At 43.9% G+C, this 18,342-nt stretch overlaps 1 protein-coding gene across 2 annotated transcripts in view; it reads right to left on the bottom strand.

The window, feature by feature from the left end:
• Nucleotides 1-2,242: 2,242 nt before the first annotated feature.
• The window catches only part of LOC138638182 (actin-like protein 6A), a 62,829-nt gene continuing 46,729 nt past the window's right edge, over nucleotides 2,243-18,342 (bottom strand). Inside the window, exons 6-14 of one of the 2 annotated variants that reach the window (XR_011312461.1) lie at nucleotides 16,848-16,942; nucleotides 12,415-12,521; nucleotides 11,905-11,994; nucleotides 11,755-11,816; nucleotides 11,378-11,492; nucleotides 10,910-10,990; nucleotides 7,925-10,104; nucleotides 6,820-6,906; nucleotides 2,243-2,758 (exon numbers count right to left, since the gene is read on the bottom strand). Coding sequence is in view for 1 of the 2 variants with exons in the window: in XM_069727267.1 (XP_069583368.1) it covers nucleotides 2,678-2,758; nucleotides 6,820-6,906; nucleotides 10,009-10,104; nucleotides 10,910-10,990; nucleotides 11,378-11,492; nucleotides 11,755-11,816; nucleotides 11,905-11,994; nucleotides 12,415-12,521; nucleotides 16,848-16,942 (814 nt within the window). In the remaining variant the exon portion in view is untranslated. The remainder of the gene's footprint in view (nucleotides 2,759-6,819; nucleotides 6,907-7,924; nucleotides 10,105-10,909; nucleotides 10,991-11,377; nucleotides 11,493-11,754; nucleotides 11,817-11,904; nucleotides 11,995-12,414; nucleotides 12,522-16,847; nucleotides 16,943-18,342) is intronic. The other variant, XM_069727267.1, reaches the window with a different exon arrangement.

Consider the following 18,342-nt stretch of genomic DNA (forward strand, 5'->3'; position numbering starts at 1 on the left):
ATATTTGGGGGTTTGTAACAGACCCCAATGAGAATTTTGTTACCATTTTTCCCTCCATGAATTTCAACCCATATGGACTCGACATCCTCATTCCCTTCGCTAATATCCTCCCTTAAAGTGGACTTTAGACAAGACTTTACATAGAGACAAACCCCTCCTCCGCTCCGATTTTTACGATCCTTTCTAAACAGACTGTAACCCTGTAAGTTAACTGCCCAGTCATAGCTTTCATCTAACCATGTCTCGGTTATTCCCACTATGTCAAAGTTACCTGTAGATATTCACTACAAGTGAATCACTTACAAGTTACACTTACTAACAATCACTTACAAGTTTCCTTCTAAAACTAGGCACCATATTTTACTTTCAACTTACAATATTTCATCCTACTTCAATACAGTACTGTTGCTTTAAACAAAACACAGATCTATCAGCGCATACTACACCAAGGACAGAATATACAGAGAATCTTGAGCGCAGCTACATACCCCCTCCCATTCGAGACTTCAGCAGAGCTAAGAACTCACAACAATGTCCTGAACTGTCTTGGTTGACTTGGGATCAGATTTGCCCGTAGTGGACCTTATAGCCCTAACCAGCCTGTCAGTATCCTCTGCTGGGAAGCAGGGCCTACCAACCCTCCCCCCCCCCCCTTGTGTCCCCATCGGAGGAGGACTCCGCCGGGTCCAACTCTCCCCCCCTGAACTCCACCGATCCTTCAGACTGACGACAGTGGTTCTGGCTTCCTTTCTTCTCTTTGCCCCATCAGGTGTTTTAAGGACTCCTGCACCTCCAATCTAAAGATGGTTTTTACGTCCATAGCAAACCCTGGAGTTCCCTCTGAGATAGTCTGCTGTATACACCCCGGGCAGAGTCTCTTATTATAAGTGCTGGGTAGATCCCCTTTGCACAGGGCGAACACCCTATTGTGCTTGGATGTACGCTTCAGGGGCCTTCCCTAGTAAAGGAATATACAAAGGGGTGCCTGTTTTAGTACAGTGCAGTTTCACCATTCAGCTGATCAATCTACGATACCAGAGACGGAGGCTGAGCTGGTTCCGATGAACGTCCCTCCCTGACGGTGGGCTTGTGACCTGCCCTGCTCTTCAGGCTGGTCCTGCTGCTTGTACGACTGCCATTCTGCCCTTGCTGATGGTGCTGAAAAAGGTCCTGTGTCAACTGCAGCAAAGAAGATGTGGTAGAGGTGGTGGCAGCTGCTGCGTCAGTCGGGGAACGCTGCTGCTGTGGCTCATCCATGATCCGGATGCTGCCGGAAATGCCACCATCTTCCTGGGCATTTCCCTTTAAATATCGGGTGGCCATGCCCCCTTTGTCTCCTGAGGTTTCAAATCCGGCGCGCTGTGTGCAGAAGTTCCCCAAGCTCCGCGCATGCAAAGACCCAGATGGCAGCTAGGAGACATTTGCACTAGAGGTCTCTGCCTGCACAGCGCTGCACCAACCTCGCGGTTGGCGTTACATCACCTGCGGATGGCATCCTGCATTCCTGGACACCCTCCTGGGTAAGTGTCCCGCTTCATTCTGCAGGTTCCCACAAGGACAGGAAACCAAACTGATGCAGAGGAGAGGTACTGCCTTTTTATTCAGTAGGTTTCCTGTCCTAGTGGACGGATACCCGCTCTCAGGTGGTGCAGTCATGAGAGAAGGGAAAAGATGCCTTTCTTTTACACTCACAGGGGCCTTCTTCCTCTCACAGTACCTCTCTTTGCCTCTGCATCTCCTTACCGCCGGCAGCATTGGAGGTATGGCGGCACTAGGATCCAGCGGTGTCTTAGCAATGAAAAGGAGGACACCAGCACTAATCAAGGTAATGCATACCTTTTACAACCAGCATCAACCAGGCAGCTAATTAGCTCAACAGGCATCACCTAAACAACATTGTGACAAATCCAACCAGGGAGATGAAGATGAGGTAGCACTCCGTGTATGGAGAGTAAAACATGGATTCAGGGAAGAGGGCCATTCATGGGTCTTTCTGCCTTCTCCACCACTGCCACACGGAGCCTCTGCCCCCGACAAATTCCAACCAGGGAGGGAAACGTACATTACGATAATTCAGGCTTTATTCTGCTCCAGTGTGACCACTCAGCTTAGCTGCATAACCACGCCTCAAAAGATGTACTACAACCGCATCCATATTGTGCGACTAAACATTTTCGGTCTGAGATATTTTCTGAGAAATAGTCGTTTTTGGTTGGCAACAGTAAAAAGAAACAGATAGAAGTTATATGATATGTATTTAGACAGTAATTTTAATTTTGAACCATTCATCAGTTTGCTCAACAAAAATGCTGAATACAATTAATAAAAAAAAAAAAAAAAAAAAAAACTGCTGTAAAGTTTCCTTAAATATAAAAAAAATGCAGTGTCTAACAAAATCTTGTGTCTTGATCCGGATGCCTCTACTGTATATCACATTGCCAGAATCTGCACTTATGAAGGAGTCTTGGTGACAGGAGAGGTTCCAAGGGAGTATTATAAAATTGGAGGTTATTGCTTGGAAACAGATGCTGTGTGCAAATGCTCGACACCCAGATTTCTATTGAGGAGTTGAACGTCTATAGGAGGCTGTTAACTACAAAAGAAGTCCGTTGGTTTCCTGAGTGCGCTAAAGCTATTTCAGAAAAGGGCACAAGACGGGGCAGTGGCCTGAAAAGGATTAAGGGCATTTTCTTTCTACACATTGTTTCCCTCCTTCTTCATATTCTTGTTTAGAAATCCACATCTGTTGGAATGTACCCTGCAAGAAAGAACAAGTAGATTGAGAAGTCGCGAGGTCACAATATTTATATCAGCATTTAGTCTTCCCCAAGCCCAAAATTCATCAAAAATTAAGTCAATGTGGTTCACGGCAGCACTAGTTACATTTCCCCACATTCTGAACAGACATCGCTTTGTATATCACAATTAGGCGACATGTTCATGGACAAATCTAAATCCAGACCAATGTCCTTTCTTTCACATTAGGACTGTTGGTCAAAAGATATTTTGTCTATCAACTGTAATGCAAAACAGGTTCAAATCATCAATTGAGATTCTATAGGCCGTACAATGTAGAAATGCAATCAATTATAGAAGCTACTAAAAGTAAATAGGCCGACAAGTGGCGAACACAGCAAGTCATCATTGATTACTTCCTGAAATGTTACCCAGGGGCACACATGCATGTAGTAAGAAAGGGTCCAATGGTCAGGCACTGTTTTTTGTTTTTTTTAATAAGAGAAAGATCATCTCTGAATTGCACAGGTCAGGGAGAAATGAGCGAGGTCGACTTCTTTCAGTATAACCACCTTCACTACTGTAATAGCATCAACAATGCTACCTTTCTTCTATATAGTAATTGTTGGTCTATGCACGCTCCGTCAAGTGGAGCTTGTCCGGTGCACAATACAAATATACCAGAAATGTGCTAGAAGTTAACAGAAAAGGGCGATAACCTATTACCAACGGCAGCTCCCTTAAATTTTCCCACAATTCCTTTTCCACTAGCCTTGAATAGGTCCTTAAAATTATTGCTGCACTAATCTCTAGTTTCCTTCGCTATCCCCAAACTCCACCACCTACATATGTATCTCTACTTTCCACTCCCCTCACTTGATCTCATCTGCTTACCTGCTCCTAAACCTCAGACCGCTCCTTCTAAAAACACAAAACAAGCCATGCAATCTCCCCCCACCTGCTCTCCCTTTCTCTGTTGGTGATATACAAAATACTACAACCTCTCTAACCAAAAACCCATTCACTTGACCCCTACCATCCCCTCTCTCTGGAGCATTATGGAACGGCAGCTCCATTTGTACTAGACTGGTTATTCACAACCTCTTTACATTTCTCATTATATCTTTTTTTGGGCCTCACTTAAACATGGCTTGCACCTCACCCTTTGACACAGCCTCCTCTACTTCATTGTATTATGGTGGCCTTCATTTAACCCACACCTCACCCTGATAATAAACATGGTGGAGGAGTTGGCTTCTCCTTTCTAACAACTGCACTTTTAACTCGATCCCACCTCTACGCTCCCTTATTTTGAAGTGCACTCTGTCCATATCCTCCCTCCCTTCAACTTTCAGAAGGCTATCATATACCGACCTCCAGGCTCTGCCACCGCCTTTATCGACCACTTCAACACCTGGTTTCTACATTTTGCTCTGTTGGCACGTCCACCATCATCCCCATTGACATCCACCAGTAAGCAACCTACCCTTGTCACTCACTTCTTCACTTCATTCTTTGGTCTCACACAATAGTTCTCCACATCCACCCAAGCAGATTGACATACACTAGATCTCATCTTTACCTCCGTTCGTTCCCTGTCTAACCTCACCTCTCCCTCTGACCACCATCTACTCACTTTCTCATCACTGTTCTCTTAATCTGCCCCCACAGTCCAGCAGCTAGCACACCCTAAAAAGAAACCTTTAACACCTAGACATTCACACTCTCCCTCTTCGAACGTGGTCCAGCATATCCTCACTCCACAACACACACAGCCATTTTCTACAATGAAACACTCGCATTAGCTATTAAAAAGATCACCCATCTTGTGCATAGCAGATGTCTACAAATTAATAGACAACCGTGGCCACACAAACCTCACAAAAAAGCTTTGGAAAGTATCCAGGGTTGTGGAGTATCACTATAATAAAAGGTACTTACAGGAACACTACTACATTCAAATAAGCAAACTCTTTGAATTACACATCCACATTGAACTTTCCTCCCACCGGTCATCCAATTCGCTCACTGAATCTACAATCCACTTCTGACCCCGCCCCCCCTCCTCCCCCCATTCCACAAACTGCTCTAACTAAAATTACTAAAGATTTACTTATCACCAAAGCTAACAGACCATACTCTGTACTCCTCCTCCTTGACCATTCCTCTGCCTTTGATACCAATAGAAGAGCATATCTGTGGTATGAAGAGGTGGTTGAAATGTGTCAAAGACATTGCTCACTCCCAGATCTCCACATACCTCACAATCTGCACATTTAATGTCTCACACTACTTCCTCATCCCACCCTCTGTCGGTGTCCCTCAAGACTCTGTCCTGGTATCCCTACTCTTCTCCATTTTTACCTCTGACCTGGGACAACTCAAAGTCCCATGGCTTCCAGTACCACTCAAATCTCACTCTCTGGTATTCTGGACAGCAGAGGTGTCCGGGGCAGAGTTTCAACTACTGTATGTCCTCAGGCTTTCCAAAACTCCATGTGGACAAAACCAAACTAACCATCTTTCCTCCATCTCATTTAAACCCCTAACTGATGTATACATCACTGTAAATGACAACACATTCCCTGGTACCACAAGTCCATTGCCTTGGGAGTATTCCTTGACCTGCCCTTCAAAACACACATCCACAGCCTCACCACTTCCAACTCAAAAATATTTCCTGAATTCGTCTGTTCCTTAACCGTGAATCTACTAAAATGTTACACCCAGCTCTCATCTCCCGCCTCAACTATGGCAATATCCTATGTGGCCACCCAATTAACACCTCTCCAGTCCATCCTTAAAGGTACCTTCACACTCAGCGACGCTGCAGCGATACCGACAACGATGTCGATCGCTGCAGCGTCGCTGTTTGGTCGCTGGAGAGCTGTCACACAGACAGCTCTCCAGCGACCAACGATCCCGAGGTCCCCGGGTAACCAGGGTAAACATCGGGTTACTAAGCGCAGGGCCGCGCTTAGTAACCCGATGTTTACCCTGGTTACCAGCGTAAAAGTAAAAAAAACAAACACTACATACTTACCTACCGCTGTCTGTCCCCGGCGCTCAGCTTCTCTGCACTGGCTGTGAGCACAGCGGCCGGAAAGCAGAGTGGTGACGTCACCGCTCTGCTTTCCGGCTGACCGACGCTCACAGCCAGTGCAGGAGTGCAGAGAAGCTGAGCGCCGGGGACAGACAGCGGTAGGTAAGTATGTAGTGTTTGTTTTTTCTACTTTTACGCTGGTAACCAGGGTAAACATCGGGTTACTAAGTGCGGCCCTGCGCTTAGTAACCCGATGTTTACCCTGGTTACCAGTGAAGACATCGCTGGATCGGTGTCACACACGCCGATTCAGCGATGTCAGCAGGGAGTCCAGCGACAAAATAAAGTTCTGGACTTTCCTCAGCGACCAACGATCTCCCAGCAGGGGCCTGATCGTTGGTCGCTGTCACACAGAACGATTTCCTTAACGATATCGTTGCTACGTCACAAAAAGCAACGATATCGTTAACGATATCATTATGTGTGAAGGTACCTTAACTCTACTGCCTGATTAATCCACCCCTCTGCTATACAAATCCCTTAATTGGTTTCTAATTGCACAACAAATCCAGTTTACTTTACTAACAGTGACCTACAAGACTGTCTATAATCTGTCTCCTCCATACATCTCCAAACTAATCTCCAGAGAACTTCCCACATGTAACCTCCAGTCCTCACAAGACCTCCCCCTCTTTCCCTTACGCTAATATGTTCCTCATCCAATCACCTCTAGGACTCCTCCCAAGCATTACTCATACTCCGGAATTCAGAGCCTGAACACGTCCAATTTTCTCCCACTTTCAGACGGAACTTGAAAACCTTCAGCTTGCAATGAAACTGCTGTCACCTCACTATCATGCTGCAACCTCCCGACCTAATGTCTCATTCCCCATTACCCTGTAAAGTCACAAGGGTAGAGTGCTCTCCCTCTCTTTACCAGTTTGTCACTGTTTAACTATAATTTTACATTTCTATATAAACCTTTATCACATATAGTAAGTAATCACTGGTGATTAAAAAATAAATAATTGTTCACTTACCAAAGAGGCAAGGATGGAACCACCAATCCAAGAACTAAACCTTCGTTCTACTGTTGTGTTATTTGCAATTAGCTTTAGCCTCATGCTCTGAAAAAAAAGAAAAACAATAAATTGAAGTAATAACAATATTCTCTTATCTTAAAGGTCTTTACTGGCTAGCCGAGCAGTAGAGTATTTCGATGCATGGGATGGAATATTGTGCTGCATTAAAAACATGGTTCTTTTAAGGCTGTGTGCACACGTTGCGGTTTTTCACTATAAAAACGCATTAAAAACGCATACATTATGCATCCCATCATTTAGAATGCATTCTGCAATTTTTGTGCACATGATGCGTTTTTTTTCCGCGAAAAAAATGCATCTCGGTAAAAACAGCAGCATGTTCATTAATTTTGCGGATTTTTCACGTTTTTCCCACTATTTAATGCATTGGGAAGCCCCAGGAAAAAAAACACACATCAAAAACGCGCAAAAAAAAGCGTCAAAAACGCGCAAAAAACACATGCGGATTTCTTGCAGAAAATGTCCGGTTTTGCTCAGGAAATTTCTGCAAGAAATCCTGAACGTGTGCACATAGCCTAAAAGATGCAGACTTTCTGAAGCTGCGGTCGTCCACAACGCGGCATTCACAGCAGATTCACAATGACAGACACCTTGTCCTTCTGGGCACTCCAGGGAGGTTGCAGTTCTGGAATATGACAGCACTGGAGGATAATGGGTTCCGGGTTGCTTCACATTTGATCCTTCTCAAATTTTTGGCAGTTGTGATTTTCTTTTGCGTTTTTGTGACCATGTTGACTATTTGCAACAAAACTTTTTTGATTGCGAAGATATTCAGGTGTGATCACAGAACAATTTCAAGAGTGCTGCCTCTCTCTATGACACTTAATTTTTGACTTTTCAGAGTCAGTCAAATCTCTTTTTTGGACTATTTTGCCTATTAATTCTGCACACCTTGATAAAAGGAAGTTAATGTCCTTAGGCAGCAATTTCCTCTTTTCACAAATACACATCACCTGATCTGCTTCATCCAATAAGCATTCAAGTACACACAGCTTAGAGTTAGAAAATCTGCATAAAAAGGATGGTGAGGTCAAATACTCACTTGCCTAATAATTCTGCACACAGTGTACATTTAAGGCCTCATTCAGACAGCGTGGTTTTCAAATGTGATAGAGCATGTACCAATTATAGTCTATGGGGCAGTTCACATGTCCATGTTTTCTTGTGGACCGTGTATCCATGAAAAAAAATAAAAAATCGTCATAAAACTGTCATAATGGATAAATAGCACCAATACAAGTCTACGGCTTCGTGAAAAATCCCGAACAGAACTTGGATGGCATTAGTGTGCTGTCTGTGATTAACATTGTAATGTATGAGAAGCTTTGTCATTTATCGATACACTAGATGGTGGCCCGATTCTAACGCATCGGGTATTCTAGAATATGCATATCCACGTAGTATATTGCACAGCCCACGTAGTATATTGCACAGCCCACGTAGTATATTGCACAACCACGTAGTATATTGCACAACCACGTATTATATTGCCCAGCGACGTAGTATATTGCCCAGCCACGTAGTAAATTGCCCAGCCACGTAGTATATTGCCCAGCCACGTAGTATATTGCCCAGCCACGTAGTATATTGCTCAGCCACGTAGTATATTGCCCAGCGACGTAGTATATTGGCCAGTTACGTAGTATATTGGCCAGTTACGTAGTATATAGCACAGCCACGTAGTATATTGCCCAGTCACGTAGTATATTGCGCAGCCACGTAGTATACAGCACAGAGCCACGTAGTATATTGCCCAGTCACGTAGTATATTGCCCAGTAAAGTAGTATACAGCACAGAGCCACGTAGTATATTGGCCAGTCACGTAGTATATTGCCCAGCTACATAGTATATTGCCCAGGTTTGCCACAGGTGAAAAAATAAAAAATAAACATATACTCACCTTTCCGAAGTCCCCTTGTAGTCCATGGCAGCTTGCGGTCCCAGGGTTGGTATCAGAGCGCAGGACCTGTGATGACATCGAGGTCACATGACTGACGTCATGGCAGGTCTTTCTAGCGCAGGCACGCAGGGCCTGTGATGATGTCCCGGTCATATGACCGTGACGTCATGGCAGGTCCTTCTGCCATACCATCTTTGCCACCGGAAACTGCAGCGGAAGATGGCGGCCGGCGGGAGCAGCTCAGCGGACTACGGAGGGTGAGTATAGCAGGTTTATTTTTTTTAATTATTTTTAACATTACATTTTTTACTATTGATGCCGCATAGGCAGCGTCAATAGTAAAAAGTTGGGGACACACAGGGTTAATAGCGGCGGTAACGGAGTGCGTTACCCGCGGCATAACGCGGTCCGTTACCGCCGGCATTAACCCTGTGTTAGCGGTGACGGAAGGGGAATATGCGGGCGACAGGCACTGACTGCGGGGAGTAAGGAGCGGCCATTTTCTTCCGGACTATGCCCATCGCTGATTGGTCGCGGCAGCCATGACAGGCAGCTGGCGAGACCAATCAGAGAATGAATAACCGTGACAGACAGACAGACGGAAGTGACCTTTAGACAATTATATAGTAGCTGAAAATCATTGATGCCAAAAAATGAAATATGGACAGTACACTGAGAAAAAGTCAGATCCAAAACACTGATGACACGCAGAAGGGTTGTTTGCTTACTTGAACAAACACTGATGTCTGAATGAGGACTAAAGTTGAGAAAAAAACAACACAATGGTCCAGCAGTTACATATGTAGGTCTTGGTCTTATAGATTGTATTACCTGCGGCATTCCCACCGCCTCTTTGGTAAATATTCCCAACAGGATATCATTTCTGCAGCATTACACATGCATGACATATTTGACTGTGGGGTGAGTGGGGGACAGGGCTGTTACTAGTGACAAAAACCGCCAGGCATGCCACGTGTAGTAGGAGGTTCACAGGGCTCTCATCCAGCAGTAATATATTACTGACATAGCTGCTGGGCCTTGCAAATCTGTTTGCTCGACTTTAATTATATGCAATATTTTACAACTTGACAACAAAAAGTAAATAAGATATTTATTTACAAATGCTTTTAGACCTTTAAGGAATATTACATTCTTCCATAAAACAGCACTTGTCATCATACTCCACTTTGCAGTGAATCAGTCAGCAAAAGGACAAAACACGTACCGGTGGAGTCTTCTGTGAGAGTTCTCGTGTCAACCTGTCTGTAAAGCCTTGTAACAAAGTATTCCCTCCAGCAACGATCACACTGCCATACAATCCCTGTGATGAGAACAAATAAGTCAATAAAAGCAAACAACCACTGTCCACTTAAGGCTACTTTCACACTAGCGTCGTACTCGGCCCGTCGCAGTGCGTCGGGCCGATGTACCGACGCTAGCAGTGAATGCACTGCACAACGGGGGCAGCGGATGCATTTTTCCAGCACATCCGCTGCCCCATTGTGAGGTGCGGGGAGGTGGGGGCGGAGTTCTGGCCGTGCATGTGCGGTCGGAAATGGCGGACCGTCGGCAGCAAAAAACGTCGTTCCCAGCAATGCTTCGCGACAATGACCCCAGATGACGTAGCATCACGTGAGACCACTACGTTATCACAGGTCATTGCTGCAAAGCATCCCAGGGAACAGGAGCATTGCAAGGAGCGGTAAGCCTCCCGGGGCCGCCGGAAGGTGAGATATCACGTTTAATTTTTTATTTTTTTTTTTTACAGGTATATGGTTCCCAGGGCCTGGAGGAGAGTCTTCTCTCCTCCACCCTGGGTACCAACCGCACATGATCCGCTTACTTCCCGCATGGTGGGCATAGCCACGTGCGGAAAGAAAGCAGATCAATGCATTCCTATGTGTGCGGAATCCCCACGATTCTGCACAAAGAATGAACATGCTGCGTTTTTTTCCGGAATGCAATTCCGCCGAGGAAAAAAATGCAAAATGTGCACAAAAATTGCAGATTGCATTCTAATAATAGGATGCTTAATGTATGCGGTTTTTGTCACAGTTTTATAGCGAAAAATCCTGAACGTGTGCACACAGCCTTAGACTGATTAATAAGCCATTAGTAACACTTACCGGTCTGATATCAATGTCACACATTCCAACACTTGTAGTTACTACATGACTGACCCCAAGCATAGTATTACCGGACAAACCCTGGAGACAAAAGCACATCTTTAGTATATGTCAAATGATCCATCGACTTTCATAGGCAGTTGAGTATAGAAATCTAATTATCAAATAAAAAAAATGTTTAACCTCTTAACACTATGATATCATGTAACATGTCTGGGTGTTTGGACCGGGCTGGCTCTACTCCTGAGCCTCTTTCACACAGAACACATGGCAGCTACACTATACAGCCAGCATCTGCCGTTAACTGTAGTGAACAAAGTGATATTTTTTTTTTCAATACACTGAACAAAAAGTGATTAGAGAATATGAAAGAACACTTTTTGTGGACATTGCTGCAGTCATTTTAATTGCACATTTAACATGGAAACCACTAAATTTAGCAAGAAAAAATAAAAAACGAAAACTGACCTTAACATTTGAAGGATCAAACAATCCTTCTGGAATCTTCAGACGCTCAGCTCCAAAATCACAGTTATAACCATTTGGAAACTCGTAGTGAACAGTAGGCATCTGGGCTGCCACCCTGAAGAAATGTGACAAAACAGCACAAATAAATGCTCTCCACATTGCAACGCACACAAGGGAGTTTTTTCTGGTACAAAGATCACTGCCTGTTTTGCTCTATTTCAAGAGGGTTAAAATTGATATACGAATCAAGAAAAAAAAAAAAGCACTGCAAAAGATCTACAACATATTGATAAGATTTGATTAATCTCATCCACTTTTCTGCTACTGTAGTCTGCTGTGGATTTCTCGGCACAAATATGCAAACCTTGGAGACTTACTGCTCGTCGTAGGTGGAATCCGACACTTGAAGAACGGACGCTTGAAAATCCTGTATTACAGACTAGTGAACAAAAGAAGGGAAATATGAACACCTTTAATGCAACAGGAAGATAAAAACATATGTGCAACCAAAGTAACCGTGCACTTACACTACACATATAGTTATGCCAAGATCGAGTGACTTGAGGTAGCTTCTCTTTTCTCTTCCAATTAGCTGGAGCTCCCTCCCGTACGGCTTCCTGAAATGCCCAAAAACGGGATGGCATCACAGATCATGTCATACCTTACACCTTTATCATATGTAGAAAGGAGAGATGAGCCCATCAGGTTAAATTTAAATGTGCCCTTTTTTTCTGGGAAATTCGCCGCAGAGACGTTATTCTTTGTCAATTTATTGTCTATTATTAGGATTTTCTGGGGTTTTGCAAGAAGAGCCGATCAGTTTTTTTTTTTGTTTTTTTTTAACATTTTAATAATGGATAAGGAAAGATAGTTGCTAGCACCTGCCACATTGCTGGATCTGAGCAGAAGCGAATTACAAAATAAAAAAAAAAAAAACCACCACCACATTTTGGCAAATCTGGATTTTTGTAAAGTTCAAGGAGATTTCAATTATACTCAAATTTATTCACTCATGCTTAGTAGTAAATATTTCTTACCTTTGAAGCAATCATATATGGAGGGATCAAGTCCACGCTCATTTCTTGAAATAACTCTCTACACTGCATAGTGATAAAGTCACCAGCAAGAGGGGATTTTACAATACCTACAAAAAAAAAAAAAGGGGGGGGGGTATGTCAAGAAGAATCAAAAGTTAAAACCTCTTGAACAAAGCTACAAGTTTAGGCCAAATTCATACTTTTAGTATTCGGCCAGTACATTACATCACTATTTGTAAGCCAAAATCAGGAGTGGAACAATCAGAGGAAAATTATAATCGAATCACGTCACCACTTCTGTATTTACCACCAATCCTGGTTTTAGCTTACACATACTGATGTAAAATACTAACCAAATACTGAACATGGCCTTAATTCAAATCCAGGCGGATCTTCCGTCAAGTGCTTCAAATATTCGCACTTAGATCTAATCGTCATATGCGCTGGTTTTAAAAAAAATAATTCTACACTAAAATGATCTGTGCTGAAAAACAAATCACAAAAAAGAAAAAGAAAAAAATTAAATGGGTACATTTTGACTTGGGAGAGGATTTTTTCCCCCAAAATGTGAAGAAAATAGGCTTCTGCCCAAGGGGTTTCCTGCAGAATAGGATGAACTGGCTACACTTTAACTTAGAAACAACCGTATGTAATAATTTCACTGTCCACCAAACTGACAACTGTAACAAATAGAATATTGTTAGGGAAAAGGGGGTTTGGAATTTGAAAGGCTGTGACTAGAAATCACAATATATATATATATATTGTGAGGGAAGATATTGAGAGATTAGTGTGGAAATATACGGAGGAGAAAGGTTATGGATGGCTTTGTAGGTCAGTGTTATGCAAATTGTCGCTTCAGAGAGGAAGAGGACTAGAACTCTAGTGCCACCTATTGGAAGTAGCAATCCTAACAGTCAATGTCGACTCTTTAACGAGCCTTGTCACATGACTTAGGATAATAGCCAAACCAGAATCTCAATTTGCAGACACTGTGTTTCGGGGTACTGCCCCTCGTCAGTGCAAAGTGGAGGTCTGGTTTGGCTGATTGAGAGGCGTATGACTGGGATCCAAGAAGTATCATTTCTTTTGAGAATTGAGATTCTGGTTTGGCTATTATCCTAAGTCATGTGACAAGGCTCGTTAAAGAGTCGACATTGACTGTTAGGATTGCTACTTCCAATAGGTGGCACTAGAGTTCTAGTCCTCTTCCTCTCTGAAGAGACAATTTGCATATTTCTCAGAGGAGCATTGCGGCTTTAAGTCTCCTCACCTCGACATGCTTATCATGTCACTCTCCGCAAGGAGAAATGATACTTCTTGGATCTAGGTCAGTGTTAGTAATTTAAACTGGATATGCTGGGAAATTGTGAGCCAGTGAAGGGATTTGCAAAGAGGTGAAGCAGGAGTGTAGCGAGGAGAGAGATTAATTAGTCGGGCAGCAGAGTTAAGGATGGACTGGAGGGGTGCGAGAGTGTTAGAAGGTAGGCCACAGAGGAGTATGTTGCAGTAGTCGAGGCGGGAGATGATTATGGCATGCACGAGCATTTTTGTAGAGTGTGGGTTGAGGAAAGGACGGATTCTGGAAATAATTTTGAGCTGGAGGCGAAAGGAGGTGGCGAGAGCTTGGATGTGCGGTTTGAAGGACAGGGCAGAGTCAAGGGTTACTCCGAGGCAGCGGATTTGCTGGACAGGGGAAAGTGGGATTTCATTTATTTTGATAGATAGATCAGGTAGGGAAGATATGCGTGATGGGGGAAAGATAATTAGTTCAGATTTGTCCACATTGAGCTTGAGGAAGCGAGAGGAGAAGGAGGATGTGGCTGATAGACAATCTGGGATTCTGGAGAGCAGAGAGGTGACATCTGGGAGAGAGAGGTAGATCTGAGTGTCATCGGCATATAGATGGTACTGGAAGCCATAGGACCTTATGAGTTGTCCCAGGCAGAGTGTATAGATTAAGAGTAAGGGTCCTAGGACAGAGCCTTGGGGGACTCCACCAGAGAGGGGGCGAGATGAAGAGGTAGTATGGGAGTAGGAAACGCTAAATGTGCGGTTGGCAAGGTATGAGGAGATCCAAGATAGGGCAAGGTCTTTGACCCAAAAGGAAGAAAGGATCTGTAGTAGGAGGCAGTGGTCAACTGTGTCGAAGGCAGAGGACAGGTCTAGGAGGAGGAGTATAGAGAATTGTCTGTTAGCTTTGGCTGTAAGTTAGTCGTTAGTAATTTTGGTCAGGGTAGTCTCAGTGGAATGGTGGGGACGGAAGCCAGTTTGTAGGTTGTCGAAGAGAGAGTTAGATGCAAAGTGAGAGGAAAGTTCAGCATGGACGTGCTGCTCAAGGAGTTTGGAAGCAAATGGGAGCAAAGATATGGGGCAATAGCTGGACATACCGCTTGGGTCAAGGGATGGTTTTTGAGGATATGTGTGATTGTGCCATGTTTGAAGGCAGAGGAGAAGGTACCAGAAGTTAGTGAAAGGTTGAAGAGATGGCCAACATAGCACTCCTGGTATCATAGCGCATCTGCCCACCTGCTTGATTTCCCTCTATCTACACCCATCCGCTGACAGCTCAGGCTTCATAGAGCCAGAGAAAAGTGGATATAGATGGAAAACAAGCAGATTAGAAGATGCAGTTATATGTTTGTCCATGCCATGGTGCACTGAGCGCCTGTACTTGGTTTGAACAGTCATTCTGTGTAGAGAAGAACCCCTTTAAATGTAGTATCTCATAATGTTTGTTAAAATACATGAAAAAAAATATTCTATACATGCACAAAATGTTAACTAACTCGAATATGTATTAATCTAACTCAAAATCCAATAGGCATGAGGTATAAATCCTCAAAATCATATGAAAAAACCTCAGTATAAAATTATTTTTATTATTAAAAACAAGGCAAGCAAACCCACCTACAGTAACCAACACAAATCAAGAACCAGCAAACAAAAAAATGTGCTCAAAACGAATAAAATAAAACTAATGGGGAAACCTAGAACACCCTATTAAAGGCCCCTGCCTGGCTTCGGAGGTAGACGCCCTAGGGGGGAGCGTTATGGCGCTACAAAGATAACTCGAATATGTACAGTATTATAAATAACATAGCTAGTATTACTTCATTTAACTGTTCTTTTCTATCTGAAACTGTATTATGTGCCTTTCTGTTCTCTCAAGGGGGTCTCCCAGATATCCTGTATGACAAACCAATGTGGACTATACAAAACTCCTTTTCCCACATGATTGTGCTTGGGGTAGTGAATGTGGGAGAGGAGGAGACAGAAAATACTATCATAAATACTGATGATTATTAGACAGCTGCAGTAAGCCCCTTATACACTTTACATAGTTGTTGGAAGAATAATGGTTTGGCAAATGGCGTCATATTTCTTGAACAAAGATTGCCAGGCAAAAATCAGACATGTTGGATCCTCATCTCCTTCGACATCATCTTTCATAGACCCTTGTACACATTAGACTGTCTGCTGAACCAGTCAATATTGGCCGACAGTCTAATGAGTATGGGGGGAGCTTTAGGCTGGGTTCAGATAGGCGTACTTCACAGTCTGACCGCTGGTGTCCTGAACCGAGCTTGCAAACTAATATATATCTATTAGGCTAGGTTCCCATTGCGTTAGGGCAATCCGTTAAGCGCATAGCGCTAGCGGATTGCGCTAACGCAATGCTTCTATAGGATCGGCGGTCTCCCTCCCCGCTAGCGCAGATCCCGGATCTGCGCTAGAGAGGAACGGGCCTCGGACGCTGCTTGCAGCGTCCGAGGTCCATCACAAAAGAACGGCACATTGCTAGCGTGTGCCGAAAATGGCATGCGCTAGCGATGCGCTTCAGCAAAAAATAACATTGCTGTCAATGGGTGCGCCAACGGACCCGTTGCACGGCGTTAATTGCGACATTTTCGCCGTGCAACGCAGTCCGTTAGCGTGCACACATTAACGCAATGGGAACCTAGCCTTAGGCTGTAACTTCAGGTTGGGAGACCAGCAGTCAGTCTGGGCATTACACTCCTTTGTAAGGACCATGAAATACACTCATATGGACCCAGTCTTGAAATGTAAAAAAATCACAGTTCAGCCTACTTCACTGTAAAGCGATAATTTTCTATTCGCCCATTTAGAAGAATATAAGGAGGGAAGAATAATAACAGTTGCCACAACAGGAGAAGGTACATGCTTTAGCTGCCCATGGCATGTACTGGCGAACCATGGGATACATAGAGCACAGACAGGAATAAAAAATAACCTGTCATTTCTCAAGTTCAGGATGTAGTCTGAAGAACAGATAGACAGACGGGTGATCTGTTCCAGAGGGATAAGAGAAAAGCCAGCGTGCTTATTCAAATCACTTCATTCCAACGGAATATATGAAGTAGTCGCTAGAGTATGAGCAAAGACCTTTGCTTTTATGGAGGTTGTCTTACCTTGTTGAAGTACATATCCATCATGTACTGGAATGGCTGTAGTGTGTGTGGAACCACTATCCAAAATTAGACCGGTAGATCGACCATTAGCAAAGCTAATCAAAGGAGTGAAGGAATCATTTAACTCTAAAGAAGAAGTCTATAAGGGGGCTTTCTGTATTAGGTTAATAATTTATCCCTGAATGAAGGGTCATAAAACTATTATAACAGATTTTAACTCCTCATCATTTAAGAGATAGTTTGTGGTCAGTGATAGAAGACACTTGTTGCTCAATAAGCAAAACATTTACAAGTAAAATTTAGAGATTTTTTTGTCTTTATATTCTCTTTACATCGATGGGGAACTGGGCTCTGAGGACCCCACCACTCACTCTAAAGATCTCTGAGGAGCGCACAGATCCAGACTGAGCGTGCACACAGAGTAGAGTACACAAAGTACACGCTTTTTATAAAACGAACATGTGATTTATCTTACTAAAGAAAACCACAACTCAACGTATGTCCCCACGATCAGCAAACGCTGCGGGTTGGACACTGTACTTACGCAGCTTCCAAATGTTACAGTATAGTGGATGGGATTTCAAGAAATGCGTCCAGAGATGCCCAAGGCTCACCTGTAGAGACGGACATGAGGCACCACTCTCCAGACAGCAGCATGTCAATTCCCGCAAGAGAAATTTCGCCCATAGAAGATATTGGATGCGATGACTCCACACGGTTCTGTGAACACATGCGGATTCACCTGCGTTCAATAGACTTTGGAAGCAGTGATAACGCGCTGCGTCCAAAGGGCTGCCAGTTCCAGATCGTGGGCACATAGGCTCAGACGTGAGCCGATTGCACGTTGATATGCAGCAATTTGCTTTAAAACTCCTCTCACCGAGTAATTGGCTATGTGCACACGTTCAGGATTTCTTGCAGAAAATTCCTGAGAAAAACCTCAGAAGAGGCAATTTGGATGTTATATTTCCCAGAGGAGCATTGCACGGCGAATAAGCCTCCTTACCTTGACAAGCCAGAGATGGTATGTCACTCTCCATAAGGAGAAACGATACCCCTTAGACCCCAGTCCAGAGCCTCTCACCTAGCCAAATCAGTTCTCATGCTTCGCACTGACGAGGGCCAACAGCCCGAAACACCGTGTCTGCGATTTGAGATATTGATTTGGCTTTTATCCCAAGTCATATTGCACGACTCGTTAAAGGGTTGATTGTGACTTGTAGGATCGCTACTTCCAACAGGTGGCGCTATAGAGTTTAAGTCCACTTTTTCTCAGAAGAGGCAATTTGCATATTATATTTCCCAGAGGAGCATTGCACGGCGAATAAGCCTCCTTACCTTGACAAGCCAGAGCTGGTATGTCACTCTCCATAAGAAGAAACGATACCCCTTAGACCTCAGTCCAGAGCCTCTCACCTAGCCAAATCAGTTCTCATGCTTCGCAATGACGAGGGCCAACAGCCCGAAACACCGTGTCTGCGAATTGAGATACTGA

The sequence above is a fragment of the Ranitomeya imitator genome, chromosome 5 (genome assembly GCF_032444005.1).
Source record: "Ranitomeya imitator isolate aRanImi1 chromosome 5, aRanImi1.pri, whole genome shotgun sequence".
NCBI classification, from domain to species: domain Eukaryota; kingdom Metazoa; phylum Chordata; class Amphibia; order Anura; family Dendrobatidae; genus Ranitomeya; species Ranitomeya imitator.